Source organism: Mycetomoellerius zeteki, unplaced genomic scaffold, assembly GCF_001594055.1.
Source record: "Mycetomoellerius zeteki isolate Tzet28-1 unplaced genomic scaffold, Tzet1.0 scaffold120, whole genome shotgun sequence".
Classification (NCBI taxonomy): domain Eukaryota; kingdom Metazoa; phylum Arthropoda; class Insecta; order Hymenoptera; family Formicidae; genus Mycetomoellerius; species Mycetomoellerius zeteki.
This window is the reverse complement of record NW_017256127.1, coordinates 61,161-85,898: the sequence shown is the minus strand read 5'-3', so window position 1 is coordinate 85,898 and position 24,738 is coordinate 61,161. Positions and strand designations below refer to the sequence as shown.

The 24,738-nt window shown below is 30.8% G+C and overlaps 1 protein-coding gene across 18 annotated transcripts; it reads left to right on the top strand.

The window, feature by feature from the left end:
* Positions 1-668: 668 nt before the first annotated feature.
* sw (cytoplasmic dynein 1 intermediate chain short wing) lies at positions 669-24,255 on the top strand. 18 transcript variants are annotated; one of them, XM_018461258.1, is made up of 14 exons: positions 669-796; positions 2,398-2,507; positions 3,923-4,019; positions 4,090-4,195; positions 4,270-4,397; positions 6,034-6,171; positions 11,621-11,641; positions 18,290-18,337; positions 21,375-21,554; positions 21,628-21,784; positions 22,183-22,555; positions 22,658-22,889; positions 22,974-23,401; positions 23,509-24,255. In XM_018461258.1, the coding sequence occupies exons 2-14, from the start codon at positions 2,406-2,408 to the stop codon at positions 23,668-23,670; spliced, it is 2,172 nt and encodes a 723-aa protein (XP_018316760.1). In that variant the 5' UTR covers positions 669-796; positions 2,398-2,405; the 3' UTR covers positions 23,671-24,255. The 18 variants fall into 18 exon arrangements, with proteins under 18 accessions (XP_018316760.1, XP_018316768.1, XP_018316766.1 ...); XM_018461266.1 differs by having other exon boundaries at positions 2,382-2,507; positions 6,112-6,147; positions 21,399-21,554; XM_018461264.1 differs by having other exon boundaries at positions 2,382-2,507; positions 6,112-6,147.
* The last annotated feature ends 483 nt before the right edge of the window (positions 24,256-24,738 follow it).

Here is a 24,738-nt window from a genome sequence, read left to right as displayed (position 1 = left end):
TAAGACATTACTTAGGGCGCGTTCACACCTTGACGGAAAAGCAGAAAGAGGAAAAACAGCAGCCAATCAGAATTTGCGCTGGTATTCGACAATTTCGGTTTTTTGTATTACTTACTACCAGCGCAAGTTGTGATTGGCCACTGCTTTTCCTTAGGCTAATATTCATAGGACGAAATCCATAGACGTTGCTCAAGATTCGAAATGGTCTTAAGATGTATGAACCAATCAGAGAGCCGTATTAGGATTTTAATGCGGGGTCTACAATAGAAGTCGTAGCAGTCGTAGGGTCTTAAATCGTAGAAAATTGACCAATCACAGTCGAATATGAGAAGAATAATCAGCTGTGATTGGTCAATTTTCTATGACTTAAGACCCTACGACCGCTATGACTTCAATTGTAGACCCCGTGTAAGATCTGACTATGAATACTGGCCTTAATACGGTCTTGAAATGAGAACCGATTATGAATACCGGCCATAGCGAAGAATATAATCGAAAAATCGTGCACATTACCGATGGGATCGTGGACATTATCGACGAGATCGTGGATATTGGCTACGTAGTTCAATGTCCACGTTTTGTGGACATAGAGGCGCTTCAAAATAAGGTTGCAGCTAAATCCTGGGCCGCTCTCAAGCTTCTCTCTGCTAGTAGTATATATAGAAGTCTGTGGTTGGATGTTCGTGAAGAATCTTGTGGCTTTATCTATCGTTTCTTTGAAATAATGTAAAAATTGAGTAAAGTTTGTATATTTGATTGCTCGTTATACTCGCTCCGCTTGTTATTTATAGCGAAGGTGAGTCTACGGCATTTTTGTCGCGTTTGGTTCGTGTTAATGATTTACTATGCTTTACGTCGACATCGCCCAGATTAAAATGCGAGTCAGTGCATCGTTCAAAGTTTCGCCGCATTCAATGCAAATTAATTTCGCTTAAACAACTACACGTTATTTCGGATGATTTGAGCGATCATAATCGAAAGGCATTAATTTTGCTTGTAATTGATCGAACGGTAGACGATTTGACCTGAGTTGACGTCATCACTAAGAAATCAATAACTACATTGGCCTTTGCAGTAACTCCCTCAACCAATTTTACATATCGGTATATTCCTCTGAAGCTCGATTTTTATTATCTGCAATGGTTAATGTCCGTTTTTGCCACTGTAAACTTCAATCTTGGTTTAACTTTGATCTCTTTCTAGTTCTAAGAATTAAATAAGGATAAAGAGTAGATTAAACCGAGATTAAGATTAATTATATTGGTAGAAATGGACGTAATACATATATGTGGTTTAAGGATCAGTTGATTGTAAATTTATGTTGGCTGTTAATTTATATTGTAACCAGTAAGTTTAATAAACAATGATTTACACAGACTTACATGCTGTCACTTGCCATTAAATTTGAGAGAATTTTATGACGTAAGTTATATGCACATGCAGTAAGTCGGGTAAGTCATTGTAAACGAAAAGGTGGTAATTGTTTAGTTTAGCATACACAAATAAAAATTAATAAAAAATACACTAATTGACACATTTTTTTGTGAAATGATTGACTAACAGTAAAAAGTATTGATTGGTATATTTTTTATCGATTTTGTGTGTTTGTGTATGCTGAAACAATTACCAATGAAAACATTGAAATTGTGTTAAACAGTTACAGCATAAATTAACAGTTTATGGCCAGCATAATTGATCCTTTAGATCTTAATCTTACCTAACTTATGTAAACATTATATTTTTCTAACTATGATTAATCACTAAATTAATAATTTTATAATGGTAACTAAAAGTTACTGTAACAATTCCTTTCTTTTTAGAAGACATAATTGACACATAGTTGTTCTATCCTTTTTAGCAGTCAATGAATGTCACGAACACAAAATGATATGAGCTGCATAACTGAAGCATAAGGATATATTATATCTTATATAAATTAATATGGCATTTTTATGTTGAATGCTCATTAGTCCAGTAACTTTATGCTATGGTTATGCAGCTTATGTCATTTTGTATATGATAGCTCTAAGAGCCATGATACACAAACAAACTTAAGCAATAAAACGTAAGCAGTAAGGAAATCAACATGTTGGATTGGCTACTGCTTACATAAATTTTTATGCTTAAGAAATGGAATGCCAAGTCGACAAAAACGAGCATTTTTGACATCTGTTATTCTTTTAATCAAGGCTCCAAAGCTGTTAAAGCCTTTGCCAAATCTTTGCTTGTGCTTGTAGCAAATGTGAACGGCTAAAAATTTCTTAAGCTAATTTGAGAGAATCTCCAGATAATGAAAAACTGAGCCAGAGTTACAGAATATAAGCTTAGTTTAAACAATATTCAAAGATTTCATCCAAAAGATTTTAAATATAATTTTTTAGTGATTTCTCTTATTAGTCGTCAAGATGATGTCTGATCGGAAGGCGGAGTTAGAAAGGAAGAAGGCGAAGCTGCAAGCTATTAGGGAAGAGAAGGAGAGACGCAGGAGAGAGAAAGAACAAAAGGATGTAAGAGATAAGAAAGATATATTTACAGATACTCAATTTATATGTACAGAGTATCGATCATGTAATTTTTTTTCTAGAGCAGAAATATGAAAAGTAAAAATTTTTATGTACATATACACATATATACAAAAAATGTTCACTTTCTGCTCTAGGGAAAATGATTGATACCCTGAGCTAAAGATGTACGCGGCTAAAAGTGACAGAAATGTATAATAATGACTAGAGACACTAGTTAGAGTCTGGTCATAATTGGTAATAACTGATCTATGTTTGGTCCAGAGTCTGGCCATGTAATAGCTGGTCTATGTTTGATCCGATATTTTTCATTAAACTCGCTTTAGTCAAACCGAGATATTAGGTATTGGAAAAAGTTCATGCAGTTTTCTTGTTAGTAATGAACTGAAATCAAATTAGTCATTAATTTGCAAATGTAATGCATGAAATTGACACGAGCAGAAAGAATGTCATAAATTTTATGGAAAATGAGTCTCGATCAAACTACTTCAAATTTTAATATTTTGTAACTTGTGTCAAGCTGATTAAAAGTCTTCACGGGCACAAATATCCAAATGTCTTAGTTTTTGCTCCAGGATCTTCGGAAGATCATCACATTTGACATGGAAAAATAGTCAAAATGAATTAATTTTTTTAATATCAGTTATGAATACTGTATAATATAGCATGGATAACTGTATACATGTATGCCACGGAAAAATCTGTCGGACACATGTGCGAGTCCTTAGGGCTGCCCCATACACTTTCCGTAACAATAATCGTAGGACATACCATAAGAAATGATTGGCTACTGCAGTCAATTAAAAATGCTATGCCATATTTTACCATCTAAATTGCTGCAGCAGCCAATCTTTTCTTTCAGTGTAGCCAATCACAGTCAAGAATTATCAAAAATTTTTCAGCTCTGATTGGCTAATTCGTACGTCTTACGGTTACTGTTACTTAAGTAAGCGGAAAATGTGGTAGCTCTTAAGCAGTTTAAGGAAGATATTGAATCGTTAGAGGATAAATCGCGTTCGGAATGTTCATTTGTTATTGAAGATGATGAACTGCGTGAATATATATGCGTTCAAACCTACGAAAAAGATATGCAAACGTCGCGCAAATATTCTAATGATGATGAACGGCTAGATAGAGACTTTATTCACTTGGTTTCCGTAAAATATTAAATTTTTATTTAAAAATCTGCACTTTTTCCGGTACCTAATAGCACATATCTTTATCTCGCATCACTGCAGAACAAAATAAAATATCTTTTTCTCTTTCGCACCACTGCAGAGCGAGATAAAACATCTTTTCTCACTCGTACAATTTTGAAAAAAATGTTGGATTATTTTTATGGCCAAACTCTGATTAAAAGGTCTCTATTAATGACAAAACGATTCGCTTATGGATTGTAGGTAGAAGAAGCTACCGTTCGTGCCGCCGGCACGGACAAGGATCAGCGTAAAGAGATAGATGCAATGCTGTCTTCTTTGGGTGTAGCGCCAGTGTCAGGTATATAAGTAATTAGTAATGTGTTTAATTACTAGGGCACTTTTCCCTAACGGATTCTGTTTATTTACAGATGTGCTCTCTAGTTTGTCTAGTATGAGCTCATTGACGCCTGAACAAAGTGCTAATGCTACACCGGACGCCAGCTTGCAACCGTCTAGTATAAATTCTGCTCAGAGGTATTTTATTTATTTACATCTTTGCATTTCTTTTAAGACCGATATTTATAATTTGACATTGTGGTATAAAACAGCGTAGGACGAAGAAAGAATCGAGAGCTTACGATTGTCTCCGTGGCGCACACAAATATTCCACCAAAAGAACCGGTTGTCTACAGCAAGCAAACGCAAACCATTCAGACTACGCATACATCCCACGACGGTGAGTCAATATTTCTCTTATATTTATTTATATATATATTGCACATATGTGTTACTTGTGAAACGTTTGAATATTAGAAAAAAAACATATGATATTTAATTCACAAAGGTTTTACATACGTTAAATATAAATGATGGAATTGAAATATAATATAATTTCAATTCCATTCAAAAGTTTCCGAAGATTTTTGAAACTTAACTGATTCGTTACAAGATAAGACATGTTAAATATTATATCTTGTATAAGTATTAATCGTTAACTTTTTCCTGTTATTTTACACCAAATAATTATTAATATTTATTAATTATTAATTTTCACTTTAACGTAAGTTCACATGTTTATAGCGCATTCACACAGTGCGTGTTTTAAGGTCACTAAAATATCATTAAGCTACACATATTCCATAGTTTTCGCATAAATAAATAATTAGTAAAGTGGGTGGTTTTTTTTAATAAAAAAGACACAGTGTATACATCTTTATATATTTTTTATTAAAACATTGTGTTATACAGTCTGTCTGTAACTACAAACGAAATCTTAACAATATTCTTTGTGTTATTTCGCGTATTAACTAAATAAATTAAGACGTTATTAATCATACAAGTGCATTTTTTGTTTTTAATTTTAGAACAACTAATATTAAAATTGAGTTAACCTTCTAAATTGTTTGTTATAATTAATTTTAAAGTGGCGAGGAAACTTACATATTCCTAAATATGAATTGAATAATTCATTACATCACAATTATCATTTTCCTTCATATTGTTTGTAAAGGATTAACAGTTTTCAACACTTTTACACGATTTTTTTTTATTTTGTTACTCAAACGATACTCAACATTAAAGGAATGATATATTATGTTTATGTAGTGATACAAATATTATTAATCAGCATATATTTAAAAATATATACATTAATAACATTTAAATATATTGAAAAACGAATAATATATTATTATTACGTTACAATTATTATTATAATTGTGAACATGAATAACAGTTTTTATTGTGAGCCTTAGATTATGTGTGTAACAAATATATTACATAACAGGTAGTAAGCATCTAACAATCAATCTGGGTTTCGTTTAAGTTTTTTTTTTGGTGGTGGCAACACGTTTTCCTACATACATTTTCATTTCCATAACGTACTACCGCAAATTCAGTTAGTTCTTGAACACAAACATCATATGTGTTACTGACGATTAATCTTACCAACATATTATATGTGTTACTGACGATCAATCAAAAGAAAAATCTTGCAATCTGCTAACAATACAAAACTGATCACAAACCATCTATGTTAATGATTAACAAATTTTCATATATTTTGTTCCAATACCACCTACTTTACTGTAACGAAAGATAGTGCAACGTTAACTATTACAAAATCAGAATTTTGACTGGAAATAATGTTTCTTTTTAAGATTATATGTCTGATTGTCCAATTTTTTATTTTGAATGGACACAAAGGAATATTATTACAAAAAATAATACACATACGCGTATATACACATATATATGATAAATTTTTTATATCTGTTATCTAACTGATCTTGCGGTGTGAAAAAAATTAAACATACGCGTGTTCCCTTGCTTTGCGATACAATCTGATCGATTCATCCGGTGTTGGACACAAGGACTGTCCACATCGTCCTCTGCATACACCATCTACTCCTCCTGTTCAACAACAACACCAACTCACTCTTGCTCCGCAGGCTACTTTGAGACTGACTGGTGGCGTCCCAGGAAAGGTGGGTCTGCACCAAACTACCTATGTATGTTCTGTCTACTTTTTTACTACCTTTCTATAATTGTCGTAAGACGTTACATTCAGTGTTGTAACATACCTAGATATAAGTACTTAAGTACTTTAGCAGTATCTAAGTGCATTACCTAGGTCCTTATAGACAGAGATACTTATATATATCTCTGTCTGAATATTTTTTTATAAGGTTAAATTTAATTACGTAAAAAGAATTTATCTATATCAACGATATATACATAGATCAAACATTTCCATGTTTTTCAATGATAGGGAATGAAGCTGGAAATTGATAGTTTAAATGGCTGTCAGTGACTGTTGAGGTTTCATGCTCTATTTTTTCTGAGGACAGAAAGAGACGCAATCGCAGACCTTAAATTGTCTTCAAGCTACGAACAGAATATTTGGTCTATGTATACAGAATATCTTATTTTAATTGCCCCTGATAAATACCTTGAAAAATACGTAAGATACGAACAAATGTTTCAGATGGAAGTGGAACAGTTTTGAGGAGGATGTAGTTTGGATACGTTGCTTTTTTACGAGATGGAAGCGTCCAAAAGATATGAAGGTTACATCCACTTTTTTAAATGGAATTGTATTTTTTTTTTTTACACAATATGGTTCCTCTAATTATTCTGCATATAAAAGTATTAAGACAGAGATAGCAAAAAATCAATAGTTTACGAGACATTTAATATTTCATGTCAATATGTGCCAGAATAAAGTATAAAATATCTTGTAAACTATATTGGTTTTTTGATATCTCTATCTTAATACTTTTATAGGCAGAATAATTAGAAGAATCATATTGTATAAAAAAAAATCATACAATTTTATTTAAAAATGTGAAAGTAACCTTCATATCTTTTTGGCTTCCACCTAGAAGAAAAAAAAGCAACGTGACCAAATTACGTCTCTCTTGAAACCATACGTTCCATTTTCATCTGAAACATTTTTTTTGTATTTTATGTATTTTTTGAGATATTTGCCTGAAGTAATTAAAATGGGACATTCTGTATATGTCGTTGATCTATATATTATATCATTACATTAAACTTAATTTTAATCCCCAGAAAAAATTGACTTTCCGATACAATGTTTGAAGCATTACTGATTTAAAAAAAGTATGACATATGATAATTATCCAAACATTTTTATATACTACATAAATAGTAATGCGATATGAAATAAAATTCGTTTACGCAGTTTTTTTTTTTTTAATGAGAAGTACCTAAAAAATAACAAAATGTTTCAGGTACTGCTACACTGTACCTGTATCTATACCTAGGTAATTTTTAAAAAATGTGTCTATACCTGTAACTAGGTACTTTTCCCATACAGTACCTATATTTATATCTAGATACTTCTTAAAAGGTACTTGTTACAACACTGGTTATATTATAGAGGTAGAGATACACATCGGAAGGTAGAGATACGTCGTGTTCCAAGCGAAGGGATATGTAGAGTCTAACTATTGAGGTGCTTTGCGCTTTTTAAACATTGCTCCGCAGATCTTTGATTTTTTGTTTTTCTTCAAATATTTCAAGTTATGTGAAGGCAACGAGGAGTCATGAAGATTACACACAAGTCGGTATAACCGATTTTACATTTGAATTGTGCTGCAAGAGTTTTGTATATGGAAATTTACATTTACTGTAAATACTATAATACGAAAATTTTTGCATTGCAACTATATTTCACTGTTAGCTCCTTAAGACTTTTACAGTTTTACTTCCACATATACAGATGACCGTTTGCTTGCATATGAAAAAAAGGCTTACTCACGCTTCAATAGTTTAATGAAATAATTAACTGAAAGAGAGTTAAAATTACACAGCACATTAACTCTAGGCGTCCTGTTTGTTGGGAAAAATATAAATTACGATTATATACTAAGATTCTTACAAAATTGTTATGCCATGACTCATGCGTGCTGGTAGAGAATTAGTATTTGTGCTCACATAGAATATTTTAAATTTGAATGAATTTAGGCGAATTAAATAAAAAATAGAAAAGCCTTTAAAATCCAACACAAAACAAATGTATTCTACAAATATTTATTACATAAAAGTGAAGTATAAACGTTTCAACTCTCGATTAAAGTCCTCTTTAATACTTAACGTCTATTCTTGTATGTTACATCAATTTGTCACATCAATTTGTCTCATAACTCTAACGTATTTTTGCCTGAGTCGTCTTCTTTTTATTAACTGACTATGTAATCATAACCATATTTTGCTAATGAGGACTTGGTACAACTCAATCTTGACTTACTTTTAGGTAAATATTCTTTTACTTTATATATTTATAATCTTGCATTTCGTTTGTGACCGAAACACAATAATATACATAGTTTTTTATACATCAGTGTATTTTTATATCTTAATTATGATTAATGTATAACTTTATACTTATTTTGCCTTTCTGTAATTTCGAGAAAAAAAATTTTTATTTATTTTTTTAATTTTAATTATAATTTATGTCATTAACAGAACTATGATTCCCATCAGACATGAATTTAACAGAAAATTCCGCACATGACTAATATTTTTGGATAATTAAAGTTGCACATGAGACAGGATACTTGAATACTATGTATCATCGACGAATAGACAGCATTTTCAATCATTTCTATTTTTTGATAATCGCCGTGTTACTCGATTAAAATTTGTTTTTATATTTATATTTATTACATTGATAATGATGTCGAAACATATATTTGTATTTTTCATTGAATATTAAAGTTTAAATTTTTGGCTCGTAGCCCTTCGATTTTATTATTATTGATTTATATTTATATAATTCAAAATTAACAATGCACTAATGACATATAAATAGAAAGTAGAAACGTTCTTTGAATAAGACATGATCATAAGATGTAATGTCAAATTAAAAATGACAATAATTATGCTTCATGTCCGTAATAATAACACTTGATTCTCTCTCTTTGACTACGTTTATGTGACAACTATTAATCGGGTATAGTAACATCCGTAATTATAACTCTCGAAATGTGTACTTTTTTATGCGAAGCGGTTTTAATTTATCCTACTGATATAATGAAAGCAATTATGTATAATTCTTTGGTTATATTATAAGCTTGTAGCATTCAAGATTGGCAATAAAAGCGTAACAATCGTTCCTTGCGTTTACACGGTTTTTTAAAACCGATTTTGTAAGTCTACATCTTTTCGCTATCAGATATATATTTTACGTTAGTAGTTATAACTACCGTTGTTATTAAATCTATCGTGTAGATGTAGTCTTTATGATAATTATGTATTGTTTATACATGTTGTTGTTATTAATTCTTCTCTTATAAGATTTTGAGATTGTGTAGTTATCAAAAATCTGTTTCAATTTAAGAATTTCATATAAGTTTACGATTTTTATAATTTTATATTTTATTGTGAGCCAAGAACATTTAATTTTATTACAGTAAATCGTTTGATGAATTCAAATAAGTTTGATTCTTATTGGATAAATTATGTGTGAAACGCTTTCACCCTAACAATTTATGAGATCTCGTAGTCAAGTGCGTCTTACTATAATATTATAGATATGAAGCATGATTATTGCCATTTTTAATTTGACGAATCCTATGACCAAGCATGTCTTATTCAAAAACATTGTCTTTTAATTTTATTTTCTATTTATATGTCATTATCTTACAGTACTGATTATTTTAGAATTATATTAATATATAGGGTGTCCCTATATATTTATATAATTTTAAAATAAATAAGAAAGAATATGTTGTCCTTTATGATACATACTGTGGAACATTCTAAGACGAAAAGTTTTGTAGAAATACGTCGAGGCTATAATATTTTTCAGATTACAAACTATTAAAGTTTGCCAATTGTAGCGTTTGAAATTCGCGCACTTATGCATGGTTGCGAAGATGCCCTTGTACATTGACTCGCTTTTAAATACTAACATAATTGATGCGCAAAAATGCCTAACTGCCGAAATTCAGTTTCATATTTTAAAGCGTTAATGATTCTATACGTTAACAATGCTTTAAGATAAAAATACTGATGTAACTACAGCTACAACTAGAAAAAAATATATTTCATTTTTAGGGAAATAGCTCGACGTTTTTGTATAAGACTTTTCGTCTTAAAATGTTTCACAGAATCTACCAGTGAAAGAACATATGTCTTTTTAGGACATCTTGTATACTGAAAAGGACTTTAATCGAAAGTTGAAACTTCTATATTTTATTTTTATGTAATAAATATTTGTAACACAAGTTTATTTTGTGTTGGTTCTTACAGGCTTTTCTTATTACTTTGATAGAATGTTTCTCCAAATATATTTTTAGATATAAAAAGCCATGTGGTATTTAATGAGTGTATACAGGATGTCACAAAAAGGTCGGAACATTGTATTATTTCGAAAATGACGTTTTCGGGAAAAATTTTCATACAAAAATTGTAGAGTATCTAGTCACCTATTATGTGGTGATATTAGTTTGACTTTGAATAGTCTTGCGAATGTCACATCTGACCTTGATGTGATATTCTCAAAATCGTTCAAAAAGAAACTAATATCATGGATAATTTGGCATCCTGTAACTTCTGTATGAAAAATTTTACGAAAACATTTCTTTTCCAAATAATTCAGTGTCCCGACCTTTTTGTGACACTCTGTGTATGTAAGATATGAAAATAGTTTCTTTTGTGGTACTTTTTAACGCTTTTGGTAAAGTGTTGTCTAGTATTTGTACTTTAATATTGATAAAGAAATGTCCGCTTTTAAAATTTTGCTTTATTGTTCCCATATATTAACAAGAACAATGAAATAGCAACATTTATTTTGAGAGAGACTTAGAGGGTGGGCATAAGTGTGACAAGGGATGTAAGTGAGATATTGCAGTGTATTCGTTAGAGAGCATCTACTGTTAAGGATAATTAAAAAACAAACTAAAGTTTCTCGCAATTTTGGATCAATATTTAACGCTACAGTCGCTGGTAAAAAACGAAAGTGTTGAACATGGAAGATAAAACGTTACCCTAAAAATGATAAATATTCTGAATATGTACGTTTCCTCTTATACGTAGGAATCGAAGCACCATATATAAAAATTTACAAAATTATATTCACCTAACTACATTCAGCGTAATATTTTTTATTTTAAAATATGAGATATTTGAAAATCACTTCTATGAAACGCTATGATTTTATTATCCACTTCTTTGAAAAAATTTTCACAAATAAATTATATATTACTAAAAAATTTTATATTTTGTCGTTTCTATGGGGTATACAGTCGAATATTTCTTAAACCGCCAGACATATTACGAAATGTTTCATCCTTTCGTACAATTTTAAAGTTGGTTGTAGACTTTTTTTATTTTGAACTAATGAGTCTGAGTGTAGAGAGGTGTTATATTAATGTAATGCATTCTTATGATAACGTAACTAAGTACAATTTTTTTCCCTCCCCTTCTCAGCTCATGCATTCGACTATTACGGTAAGTTATGATTTCTCTTGGTTCTGAAAACCATTTTTAGGTTCACAGTTAGGTTTAGCTTGTATTCAGTTTGTATTACTTAAAGCGATCGTTTTAAAGAAAAGGTACTATGCGAGAATTGAGTACTACAATTTTTGGCAACAGAATATTCAGATTAAATTTCAAATATTATTCTAGATTATTGATGTCAAAGCGAATTTGGTAAAATAAGAGAAACTATTACTAAATTTACAATTTGCTCGCCAAAAATGTAACGCGTATTGTTAGCCTATCAGTACGTTTCATTACATGAAATTAATTGATATTTGCAACATACTAGATAGTGTTTTTACTTGCCTTTATTCGAAATAGATACAGCCGGTACTAGAAAACGGATGAAGAATATCGTCTACAGAATTTAACGTTTTCCATAGGAAATGTCAGCAAGAGGAATACAAAATAACTCTCCACCCGGAGCCTAATCGGTCTTTATGGATATGCTTTTATACTTTTTCCAACTCTCTTCTTCGTTAAGTCTGCCTATTTTTTGGATGCATTTATTCTTATTTATCGTATTTATTATTTTCTAAATATTTATCTGACATCCCGACTCTATACAGCAAAAAAATCTGCTATCAGGCCCACTACACAAATCTATCCGCATATATCTGACTCTTGGGAAGCATGCATAAGTTTCAAAGATGGTTGTCTTTTTTTATATTCCTGATTCTTCCAACACGATTTTAGTAATATTTTCAAACTGTCTCTTACGATGTGTATTACTAATTTTACACAGTAGATATATTAAAAAAATATTCTTATATTGATATTATTGAAAGAATGTGAGGGTAAAAAAAAGAAATAAATTGAATTAGTGTTTAATGAAAATGATTATAAAGCTCTGATTACTATTAATGATATTCTTGATGCCGTTTCATCATGGCAAATCAAGGATATTGGAATCTTTCGAGAGAAATATCCATTGGCAAATCTTGTCACAACTTAACGCACCTTCCAGAGTTCTCAGCGCAATGTTCGTTACTTGAAATCTTTTTGGGAATGCTAACGCATCATAAATGCTTACTAACATGAAAGCAATTTTTATAGAGCTAAAGTGTTGTGGGATATTAACTGAATTCAAGATGGAGAACACATTACACACGTTATTCCCAGTGAAGTCACACTTCGATTCTGTTTTTAGTAAATTATTACTGATATATGTATATGTAACATCTTAATATTTTATACAAAGACATATCTTTTGAGCGTTTAGTGGCGCAGGAACATTTTTTTATTATACAATGTTCCTCAGTCGCTATTGGTATTGCTTCTTAACAGCACGTGGATAGGGTAGCGACAAAAGTCGGTAGATTAACAGAGTTAAAATGATAATACTACTCTCTGTATATAGAACTGTTTCTAACTTCTGCTTAAAATTTTACGTCATTACCTTTGTTAGTCTACAATAAATGCTTGTTTTGTAATTGAGAAAAAATACTTCCGGCGATTTTTAATGTATAGAATTTTGTTAAGTAAAGAATTTGCATAAAATTTTGTCTTCGGAACGAAATTTCATGTTGCGGAAATGTTTTAGTAATGAGTGCATGTTAAGAAAAAGAATTTTCGAATGGTATAAAATGTTCAAAAAGGGTAGAGAACGCGTTGAAGAAGGAAAACTTTCACTTCAGATGAGCAACACGTCAAAGAAATTAAGGATTTAGTGATCGACGATTGACAATTCAAGATATAATTGAACGTGTTGGAATATCATTTGGCTCATGCCACTCAATTTTGAAAGACAATTTAGGCGTAAGACGCGTCGCATCTCGCATTCCAATTTGTAGGCAAACGGGGTCCTCCCAAAAACGCTGGACTTTTTCGGGAGGATTCCGTTTGCCTACATATTGATTGTTTGTATGTATTATTGCCTACAGCTCGATTGCCTATATGCATTTTTTCGCACAAATACAAATTTCAGAAACGAAGTCACATTTGCCTACATGTATTATTGCCTATAGCTCGATTGCCTACAAGCACTATTTTCTGCTTTAAAAACATAAATTCTCTGTTTTAAAACACAAATTCTCTACTTTAAAAACACAAATTCTCATCTTTAAAAACATGAACAATTTTTTTTTATATAATTTAAGTACTTGTATAGGCAATCGATCTGTTAGCAATAATAATGTGTGTGCAAACGTATTTACCTTTGTTTCTTCATTTTATATTTGTGCACAAAAGATATAGGCAAATTTAATGAGGGCTAAGGCGATATGTAGGCAAATGAGATGTAGACAAATCAATGCTATAGGCAATCAATTTATAGGCAAAAGGAGTCCTCTCCAAGGATTTTTCTTGTCTTGTTTGTAATTTTATAGCCAAAAATTCAACGAATATAATTTCGAATATTTGTCTGATATGCCATGTGATTTTTTCTTATTCTCTCGGCTGAAATTACCGCTTCGTGGTAAATTATCGCATCGTCTTGAATCGATAGACACGATAAAAAAAAATTCGCCACGCATTCTGAAGACTATACTCAAAATCGATCAAAAAAGATGCTTTGAGCATTGGAAAAAATGTTGGCATAAATGTATTGCAGTGAGAGAGAATTATTTTGAAGGGGACGAAATTGGATGAATAAATTCATAGTTTGCGTTTTATTGATCCCGATACTTTTTATAATCACAGTAGTATGCAGAGTATAGACAAAATAATGTGAACACCTAGAAAATATACTACTCATTTCATGTACTCTATAATATACTCATTTTATTAACAAAAAGTTGGCTCATCATTTGGTATTAATAAAAATTTTTATTCTTATTAATGGAATAGGTTTTTATTATTAAGAATGCGAATTTATTATTATTCACTTTATGATTAGCTAAAGAAGGTGGTCTCGAAACGTATATGCGTTGTTTTGATTTGTTGATCTATGTTTTGATTTATATTATTCATATAATTATAAAATAATAATTTAATTAAAGAAAATCTTTATTTGGCTCGATTATTAACCACTATTTATATTTAATTGTTTACGCAATACGAATGATTTCACACTTTGATCACGTTACAATATTTTGTCTGTTCTCTACATGTGTCTGAATATATCGCAGCATAGCCGTACAGCATTCTCAAAATGTGTACGTACTTTTGTTTTTTCCTGTCTTATGAATGTAGATTTATTTTCACTAGTCAACGTTTAAAAAGTAACTACTATAAATATCTCGTGTCTTAATCGAAAAAACTTGAAAGAACGTGCGATTTTTATTTTAACAGTCGGAGATGTCAGTATGTTGTATTAAATCGTTATTTCAATTTCATGATCCCTTACTTGTCTTCATTTTGAAAACTGTTTTCTGAAATTTACTGATAATGAGTTTTCGCGCCAAATTTATTTTCCGAGAAATATCCTACCTCATCATATTCCGTATCAATTAACGCGAAAAAAAGAATGAAATAATATAAAGTGCGTTTGATTTAAATGTATATTTCTTTTAAATAATAGAGTTATAAAAAATTTTTTTTAATAAAAGTTCTAATGTTCTAATTTTTTATTTACTATTTTAAAAATATTTTTTTAAATAACAGTTTTATCTTTTAGATATATAATAGAATAGTATCTATATCTATTTTCCCCCAGAAAAATATATTATGATTTAATAATAGGCCAAAACCGAACGTATATGATGTGTTACAATACAGTTTACACTATAATACACAATAAAAAATTATAATAATTACATATCATAAGCGGAACAAGTTTTGACGTTACTCACAGTTTTCAACCTCTATTATCAAAGAATTATATGTATATGTTTATACATATAATAAATCTAACTATTAATTGAACAATTAAATGATAAAAAAATAGCCGTAAATGTTGACGCAGTCAAATATTCTGAAATCAAAGATTGATCAATCATGGTCTATAACGTAATATAATAATCATGGAAATCAATTCTATGGTGGCGAATAATATACAATTTTTACTTCTTCCTTCTCTATCTATGATTTCGAATAAAAAAATATAAAATTTTTAATTCTTCCTTCTATCTATGATTTCGTTGCATGCCTCTTCTAATCGTAAATGATTGTCAAAGAATTTTCCTCAACGCAAACGAATCAATATCCAAATCAATATATAATATTGATTCATAAAGATCTAATAAATGAAATTAATTGGCCAATGCAATAAAATTACTCATATTTTGGCCTATTATTAAATTATATTCTTCTGGATATTAATAGAGCGAACTGTTTTTTATACTTTATCTTTATTTTATTATAGTTTTGTAAGATATTTTATAACAAGTTCAATCATAACAGGTGCAATAAACTATAATTTTCGGTAATGATTCGTGAGATACTTACTTTCACTTGTATTACTTCTAGGTATGAGCGGAAAGATAAAATATCTCCAATAAAGAAATGTTTATTAAAAAAATAAATTTTTATTTAAGTCGTTATAGATGTTAAAAGTAACGTAAATTATTTGAACAATTTTTTATATTTTTATTATTTAAAAAAATAATTGAGTGTTTCCATTTAAATCAAACGCTATATATGTATGAAAAATAAGAACGAAAATCCTCATGAAATCTTTCATTTAATATTTAAGCGAAGATATTAAAACTTTTTTACATATTTAAAAAAAATAGGAAACTTCTTATTGAACTCTTTAGAGAATTTTGAAACATAAGACTCAAATAATTTTTGGCTTTTGTACATATACATATCATTAGTCTTGATCTACAAAGGGTTTAGTAAGCTTTAAGTTGTAAGCAATTAATCAATCATAGTCGATTATTTTCCTCACATTCGACTATGATTAGTTAATTTCCTACGGTTTAAAGCGTATTACACCTATTGTAAATTGGAACTTACAAATTAATAATGCCTACTTAAAGATATACATATAATATATATACATACACACACATGTACATATCTAGGGTGTTTCCTAATTATTGGTACAATACTTATGTGCAGATGCAGCCGATTAAACTTATGAGTTGAAAAGTCCTGTACCATTTTGCAATTTTTTCATTAGTTAACGAGAAATTACTACTAGAGTTTTTTACTATAGCGGGTTTGCACCGATCTAGAATGGATGTTCTGCTATTGGTTGGTGTTACATGCTCTACCAATAATAGAGAGCATACATTATTAATCCAACTCAGATTGATACAAACCTACTATAGTCGAAAACACTAAAAATTACCGAATATACCCAGCCTACTAAATCTAAGTGATACAGCCGCAATGAGATACAGCCGTCTAGCAGTTATACTACGTTTACGCGGCTCGATTTACGCCGAAGTTATAACTACTAATATTAAATGCCATGTTACTTTATGATAAAATTACTGCATCGATGTAATAATATTATTAAACGATTATCTTGAGAACAACTTATCCTTCGGGATTGCTTAACATGCCTCATGAGGTCCATTGAGACACTTTGCTTCTTTGTAATCAACAAAATTTTTTTTCTTATTTACAAAATATATTAAGGATTTACTTAATTATTATATGAGCCAGAAGTATACGCAACGTTTTAAAACAATTCTCGTTATTTTATCGTAATCATATGATAAAATAATGAAGATTTATAATAATTTGAATAAAAAGTGTCACAACTAACCCTACTCTAACTAACTGCTATATACTGGTTTTAATAATTATTGATATTTCAATTTGTTAAATATTGAAAATGATCCAATAGAAGAAAAATGTTATTATATGACATATTTAGCAATAATAACTTAATACTAACATTCAACTCTGACTCATTGTAGTCTTTTATTTTATTAATTTTTAGTTTTTGTTCTAATTGATTTTATTCTTGTACTATTAAATACTTTAATTTTATATACATTTTTCTTATCCTGTTAGAAGATTTCATTTTGATAAGAAAAATGGGGGATAATCATAGCTTACAATTAGAGCAGGGATCCAGCACAACGCATCGCTCGTGTGCCTTTATTGCTTGTAGTAAATAACTCCTGCGCCTAGTAACTATGACTGTACTTGGACGACTATAGTTCGCCACGCGCTTAGAATTGACGGTAGACTGGATTCATTAGAGAACCTCTTGGAGAATGGTAAACTGTTCCTTCTCTGATTGAACATGATCATTAAAGCTCCATAGGCATGAAAGTGATTGGAGAAAACTGATCACGTGCGTCCTGATTGGAGGGGGTCACTAAAGCTCCATTAATATGACCACGTTTCCCACTCTCTCCCTGAGAAGCTCTCTAGTTTATTCTACGATTTTTAGTAATTAATTTCTCATTAATTATTGCGAGAATTGTAAAATGGTACAGGACTTCAGTTTGGTACGCTCTACCTGCATAAAAGCATTGTGTCAATAATTGGGTAGCACCTTATGTATATACACAGAATGCATTTTAATGAATGTCTTAATATTTTACCATAGAAGATGAATATTTCACTTTCTCTTACACGTGGATTTCACTCTTTCTTATGTGTTACAGTCGTAATTCATCTCCCATAGTAAAACGTTGAGACATTCATTAAAATTCACTCCGTGTGTGTGTGTGTATGTGTGTGTGTGTATATATAAATTTAAAAAGCTCTAAAAACGATTCCGACAAATTGGATATCAAATTGATTGACATTTTCTCTTTTCCCTCCTTCAAGACGAGTACAATCTAAATCCTGGTTTAGAATGGGAGGACGAGTTCACAGGTAGGTACTTCCTCTCTAGAGACGGTTCACTTTATCTAATTATTTCACAAACATGTCCATAATTTTACCTCATACTTTCACAAAGTAATTGCGCCTAAAAGTAATTTTGTCACGTAATTTGCAATTTGTCGTCTCTATCTTATCTATGCACTGAAGGGAAGAAATCATCCCTAGCGTTTATAAATTGCTTAATGATTCTTTTATTATATATATATTTTTTATTATATTTCTCTTTACGCAATCCAAGATAAGTCCGCTTTATCGCGCATGCAAAAATATTGTGTTTTATATCGTTATTTTTTTTAGAACTTAAATCTACCTAATGACACTGAAGAATATTTAGAATTTAGCACTTTAATATTTGATACAAAATTTCTTAATTTTTTTCTTTATTATTTTTGAGAAGCGACAGAAAATTGTAGATATACTTATTTTAGTTGTCGTACTTATAGATGTTGTAAATTCAATCAGTATTGCATGAGATCTGGAAAGTTGCGTTAAATCGTCTCCACTCGCTATGCATTCGTGTCTGTTGCTTCATTATTTCAGGCTTCTGAATAGTTGTTATATAAAATCGTGATGTCACAAGTGAAAAATAACACGTTGAAGTTTCTTGTACGCTATTTGTAAGTAAAGAGAATTTGAATAAAAAAAATAATAAGATTACTTTAAAGCACTTGTAAAAATGGGTCAAAGCTATCCTTATCCTGCCCTTGACAATCAATAAACAGTCGTAAAAGACACGTGAAATAAAAATAGGCTACGCATGCACATTGGATAAATACTGGTAAACGCACTTCACATGCCTTTTATGACTATTTACTGACTGTCAAGAGGGATAAGTATAACTTTGGCCCATTTTTACAAGTGTTTTAAAGCCATTTCATTATTTTGTTTTATCTAAATTATTTCTCTTTTTTTATAAATAGCATGCAAGAAACTTCATTTCTTGAATATGACGTCACGATCCAATGTGGTCAACTACTCAGGAACCTTAAAGAAGAATTAATTCACACGATCGCGGTTATGATCTCACTTCTTTCAACTTCATTGATCTTCATTTATTTACCACATTGATCATTAAAAGAGAAATAAAACCTCACGCAATTATTACATCCTTACACGTGATTCCAGTTGACAGCACTATTTAACAAAAAAAGACTTTTAATACAAGACTGAAGATAAATTTCGCACAGTTTTTGGCGCTATATAAATACGACCTTATTTATTGAATTATTCTATCACATCACAATTTTGAGAAATGTGGAGTTGAAGTCACAAAAAAACAACTTTAATATAATAAAATAGCAAAAAAGTTTATTGCTATTTCAGCGTATTTTAGCATATCTGGAGACACAGTAATGTCTTAACACTAAACAAATGTAGCGATGTCATGGCGCGAAACCGGCTGTCCTCCTTTATGCAAGCCGATGAGTTGCGACGGACCGAGTCTATTATAACGATGTGTGACGTATTGGAGAAGTTTCATTTCAATCAAAATTAAATATATATTATTAGGACTTTTTTCTTAAAAAGTAATTTTTTTATTAAAAATTAAATTTTTGTTGATTATGGTTAAAAAGATATTTATGATCAATATAAGATTTATTGTATCAAAGTTGCGATTTATATATTGGCTGTAGGATTCATATTCAAAAGATATATAAAAAAATTTTTTTAAGGTAATATATCGATTCCCTGTTTAGTATATTTAACTTTTTTAATTATGTTATTCGAAAAGAGATTTTTAGATCACTAAATCTGATGTCAAAGAGAGTTAATAAAAATTTAAATTTATGCATTAATCCTTTTATGGTATATGAATTATTTAAAAAATTTGAACATTTTTCATTTGCTATTTTGATTTTGTTATTTTAAGTTTATTAAATTTTTATTTTATTTTATTAACTTTAACATCACGTTAATATTCAAAGACCTGAAAAATTCTTAAATTTGAATGATTAAAAAAATATTTGATAGATTTCTTTAATGACATACATAAGTTGCAATATAATGTAATAATCCCTATATTAATTACAAATACTTTTTAAATGTAATTGCCGACGAATTTCTTTTAAGATATACTTAATGTTGATTGTAGTAAAACTTCTTAACATGTCACATATCGTAGTAATAATCTATCTAGAAAGTACATTAAGAGGCCTTTTTGCAACTTTTAACTATAAATTTTTCGAAATTCGAAATGATAAAGTGATACACATCGTATTCAGTGCCAAAAACTACGAGAAACGATTATCCTTGTTCTTGTGTATTTTTTATTGAACTGTGTAATTACACACTTAGTATATAATAATTTAGTAATTAGTAATTACTAATTACTGGTAAAGGGAAAATTAATAATTTCTTATTACTTACATCGCCCACATTCATTTTTATTCGCATCGTTCTACTTTATTGATACTGCATGCCAACAAAGGGTGGAGAGACGCAATTAAAAAAAACAAAATGGAAAATGTAAAATCAACGTTATTTATTGATAATCCACCTTTCGTACATGTATCTAATTTTGCATGTTATCTAGGCTCACACTTATGATGTTGTTCCCGTATATATATGAAACTTTACGTTTTTTTCTAGCATGGCATCTAAATTATTTGATATAGCATTTATTAATGCTTCTAGATGTTGCTCCTTCGAAATAAGATTTTATTAAATATTTGCAAGTCAATAGTTACCTGTGCAATTTAAATAGTACGTAACCTTTTTCACTTGAAGTATAAAAACAAATACGAAAATGAAAATGTTAGGATTTTAGCAGAATGCACAGAAAGTGTTGGTTTTTTTTATAGATGTGAATTCAAGATAAATAGATTATTGCTCTATAAATGTTCTTTAAAGCGTTTCAATATTTATCGAAACATAACTAGTTTTTTTTTTTATTATAAAAGCAGTATTTCTAAAAGATTTAATAGGTTTATTAGAGTATTAGCGAGTTTTGAATAAATAAGTAGATCAGTAGCTAGGTAGTTATATCCAAGTTAGGATACTTGTGGCGGAACCAGCTTATTCACCACAGTTTTGACATTTGATGATGGCCAAGCCGAAGATGAAGAAAATAGCTTGCCGCACATGGACGGTTTCCAGAGTAAACTTCCACCAGGAATACTCCCTCACGGATTACCGCAAGTTAAGGAGGTTCAACCTGCTGTTACACAGGTAGAGCAAGAGAAAGAGAAAGAGAAGCCTAAAAAAGAAGGTGTGTAAATTATCAATCTTTTACATCATTTTTGTTCATTGAAAAAAAATCTTGATTTTTATTAATTCTGTAGTACGGGAACTCAGCGAAGAAGAGAAGCAAATGATTATCCTATCGGAAGACTTCCAACGATTCCTCGATCGCACTAGCAGAATTGTAGAAAGAGCATTGAGCGAATCGGTTGATATCTACACCGATTATGCTGGCACTATGGACGGCGAAGATGGAATGTAAGCAGAAAATTTTTCACAATAATTGTTCGTAGATTTTAAGATTCTTATTGATATCTGATTACTAGTACTTTTATGAAGATGTTTACATTACTACAGAATATTAATACCACTTTTATTAAATTGCTTGTCAATTTAATAAAAGTGATATTATTACTCTGGTTCTACTCATGATGGCGTTTGAAGACAAAAAAAATTTCGGCATGAAATTTGCAGAATCAAATATGTATATAAATTTACACAGAAATATTTAAGCACTTAGATCCGCTTTGACCGAATAAAGAATTCGCGTATATAATTACAACTAAAAGATTTTTTGTCAATCTTTTATTTCTAGGACAGTATAGTTGAGATAGTAAATACGTTCTGCGATATAAATGATTGTTCTGATTTTGCAGGGATGAGAAGAGTCATCAACGACTCTGGCTCAATCGCTCGTTCATCTGTGAGCGATGGTCTCGTAATCGTTGTGTGACCTCCATGGATTGGTCACCGCAGTTCCCCGAGCTTTTAGTAGCTTCGTACATCAACAATGACGACACTCCGAACGATCCTGACGGTGTATGTTTAATCTGGAACACGAAATTCAAGAAAACAACTCCAGAGTTTATCTTCCACTGTCAGTCACCCGTTATGTCTACCACGTTCGCCAGATTCCATCCAAACTTGATCCTGGGCGGCACTTACTCTGGTCAAATCGTGCTATGGGACAACCGAGTACAGAAAAGGACTCCCATACAACGTACCCCCTTATCTGCCACTGCGCACACCGTAAGTGGCTTATCACTTTTTAACATAGCTTAATTAGCTAATTAAGCTCTTGGCTTCTAAACTTAAAGTGCGAGAATGAGGACATTATTATTTATTCTGCAGCATCCAGTATACTGTTTGAACGTCGTTGGAACACAAAACGCACACAATTTGATTAGCATTTCAACAGACGGCAAATTGTGCTCATGGAGTCTGGACATGCTGTCACAGCCGCAAGAGGCATTGGAATTACACACGAAGCAATCGAAAGCGATCGCCGCTACGTGTTTGGCCTTTCCGCACGGCGACGTTAACAATTTCGTCATGGGAAGTGAGGACGGAACTGTTTACTCGGGTAAGTGTGATTGTCCATGTACGTAAGAATATTGAAAAATAAACTTTCAAAATATTATTAATATTTTAACATTTTATCGAATAGCCTGTCGGCACGGTAGCCGTGCTGGGTTGACGGAAACGTACGAGGGTCATCAGGGACCGGTCACTGGCATTAGCGCACACGCAGTGCAAGGCGGTATAGACTTCTCTCATCTATTCCTGACATCCTCTCTCGACTGGACTATCAAACTCTGGAGCCTGAAAGAGAACAAGTCGCTCTACTCTTTCGAGCATAACGGCGATTACGTTTATGATGTTGCTTGGTCTCCAACACACCCGGCCCTGTTTGCCGCTGTTGATGATTCGGGCAGGTTGGATTTGTGGAATCTGAATCAGGATACGGAGGTACCCACCGCTAGTGTCGTCGTTGACGGATGTCCTGCTCTAAACAGGGTATCATGGACGCCAAGCGGGTTGCATGTCACTGTCGGAGACGATACTGGTAAAATATGGGTGTACGACGTCGCCGAGGTACGTACGATGATATTTTTAAGATTTTCTCGACTGTTTTATAGTATTTGGCACTATTGCGTGCTGAAACTTATACTATGTTGTACTTAATTTTTTGTTTGATACAGCATCTAGCTCATCCCAGAATTGATGAATGGAACAAATTCCTGTACACACAACAGGACCTGAAGAACAACAAAGCAGATGAAGAACTAGATAAGCTTAACCTTAGTTCTGGGCCATCTTCGTTAACATCTATGACATCTATTTCATCAGTTCCTCTTAGATAAAAATTGATATAGTTTAACTTGCTTCAGTGATTTAATTGCTCTAATAATTTTTTGTTACAACTGATTACACTTACAATCATATAAAGAGCAAGTAAAACTTATCTAGCTCGTAATGTGTAACAATAATAAAATAAGAATAAAGGCAATAAGCAAGTAATTAATATAATAAAGATGTTGAAAATTAATTTATTATGTTGTTTGATAAAAAGGACCGTATGCGTTTCGAACTCACAGCGATGTTAACGTACATAATTTTTAAAATGAAAACAGAAAAAAATTACTGAATCAGCATGAACATTAGTTATGGAATGAGAATGTCGACAAGAACCCAAATCGAAAAAAGAACTATGTAAAATGTTCATTGCCGATGTCAAACAATTGTATTCGAATTCTTCGGTCAAAAGTATATGTTATCAAATAATCAATAATTAATAGAACGAATTGGATGATTCAGTCATTTTCCCGTCTTCGGCGATAAAGTGATACATCCAGATATTTTTTTGGCCATTGAGGTTGTCAATACAAAGATGTGTCAGTCAAAAGATAAATTTTCCAGAATTCCAAGCAAGGCAAAAGTGATATAGAGTCGAAAATGTATGCGTTGTACTAATGATAATTTAGCTTCTTGTCTATAACGAGTCGTAATGTATGTCATAATCGTATAGGATATAATCTGAGAAGATTCGGCTGATAATTTTACTGGATATACTATTGAAAGATTAATCGCTAATTTTTTATTCTTTGTTAATAGAAGTTAGCTATATCAAAACAACTTTTAATGCTTTAAAAATAACATATATATATTATTATAACGTGTTAAATATATTAATAATTATTATAATACAAATATATATACGTTTAACCAAACGAGAACAGATATTAGTTGAATAAATTTGTATTATTATAATTGTAAATAAGATTTTGACTGTATTTTTTGAAGGATTATTAAAAAAATCATATAATTTTTGTTGAAAAACTTAAATATATCATACGTATATATCATACATATATACGTTTTACTACAATTTATCGATACTGCTATGGTGTAATAAGAAGACAAACAAGGTG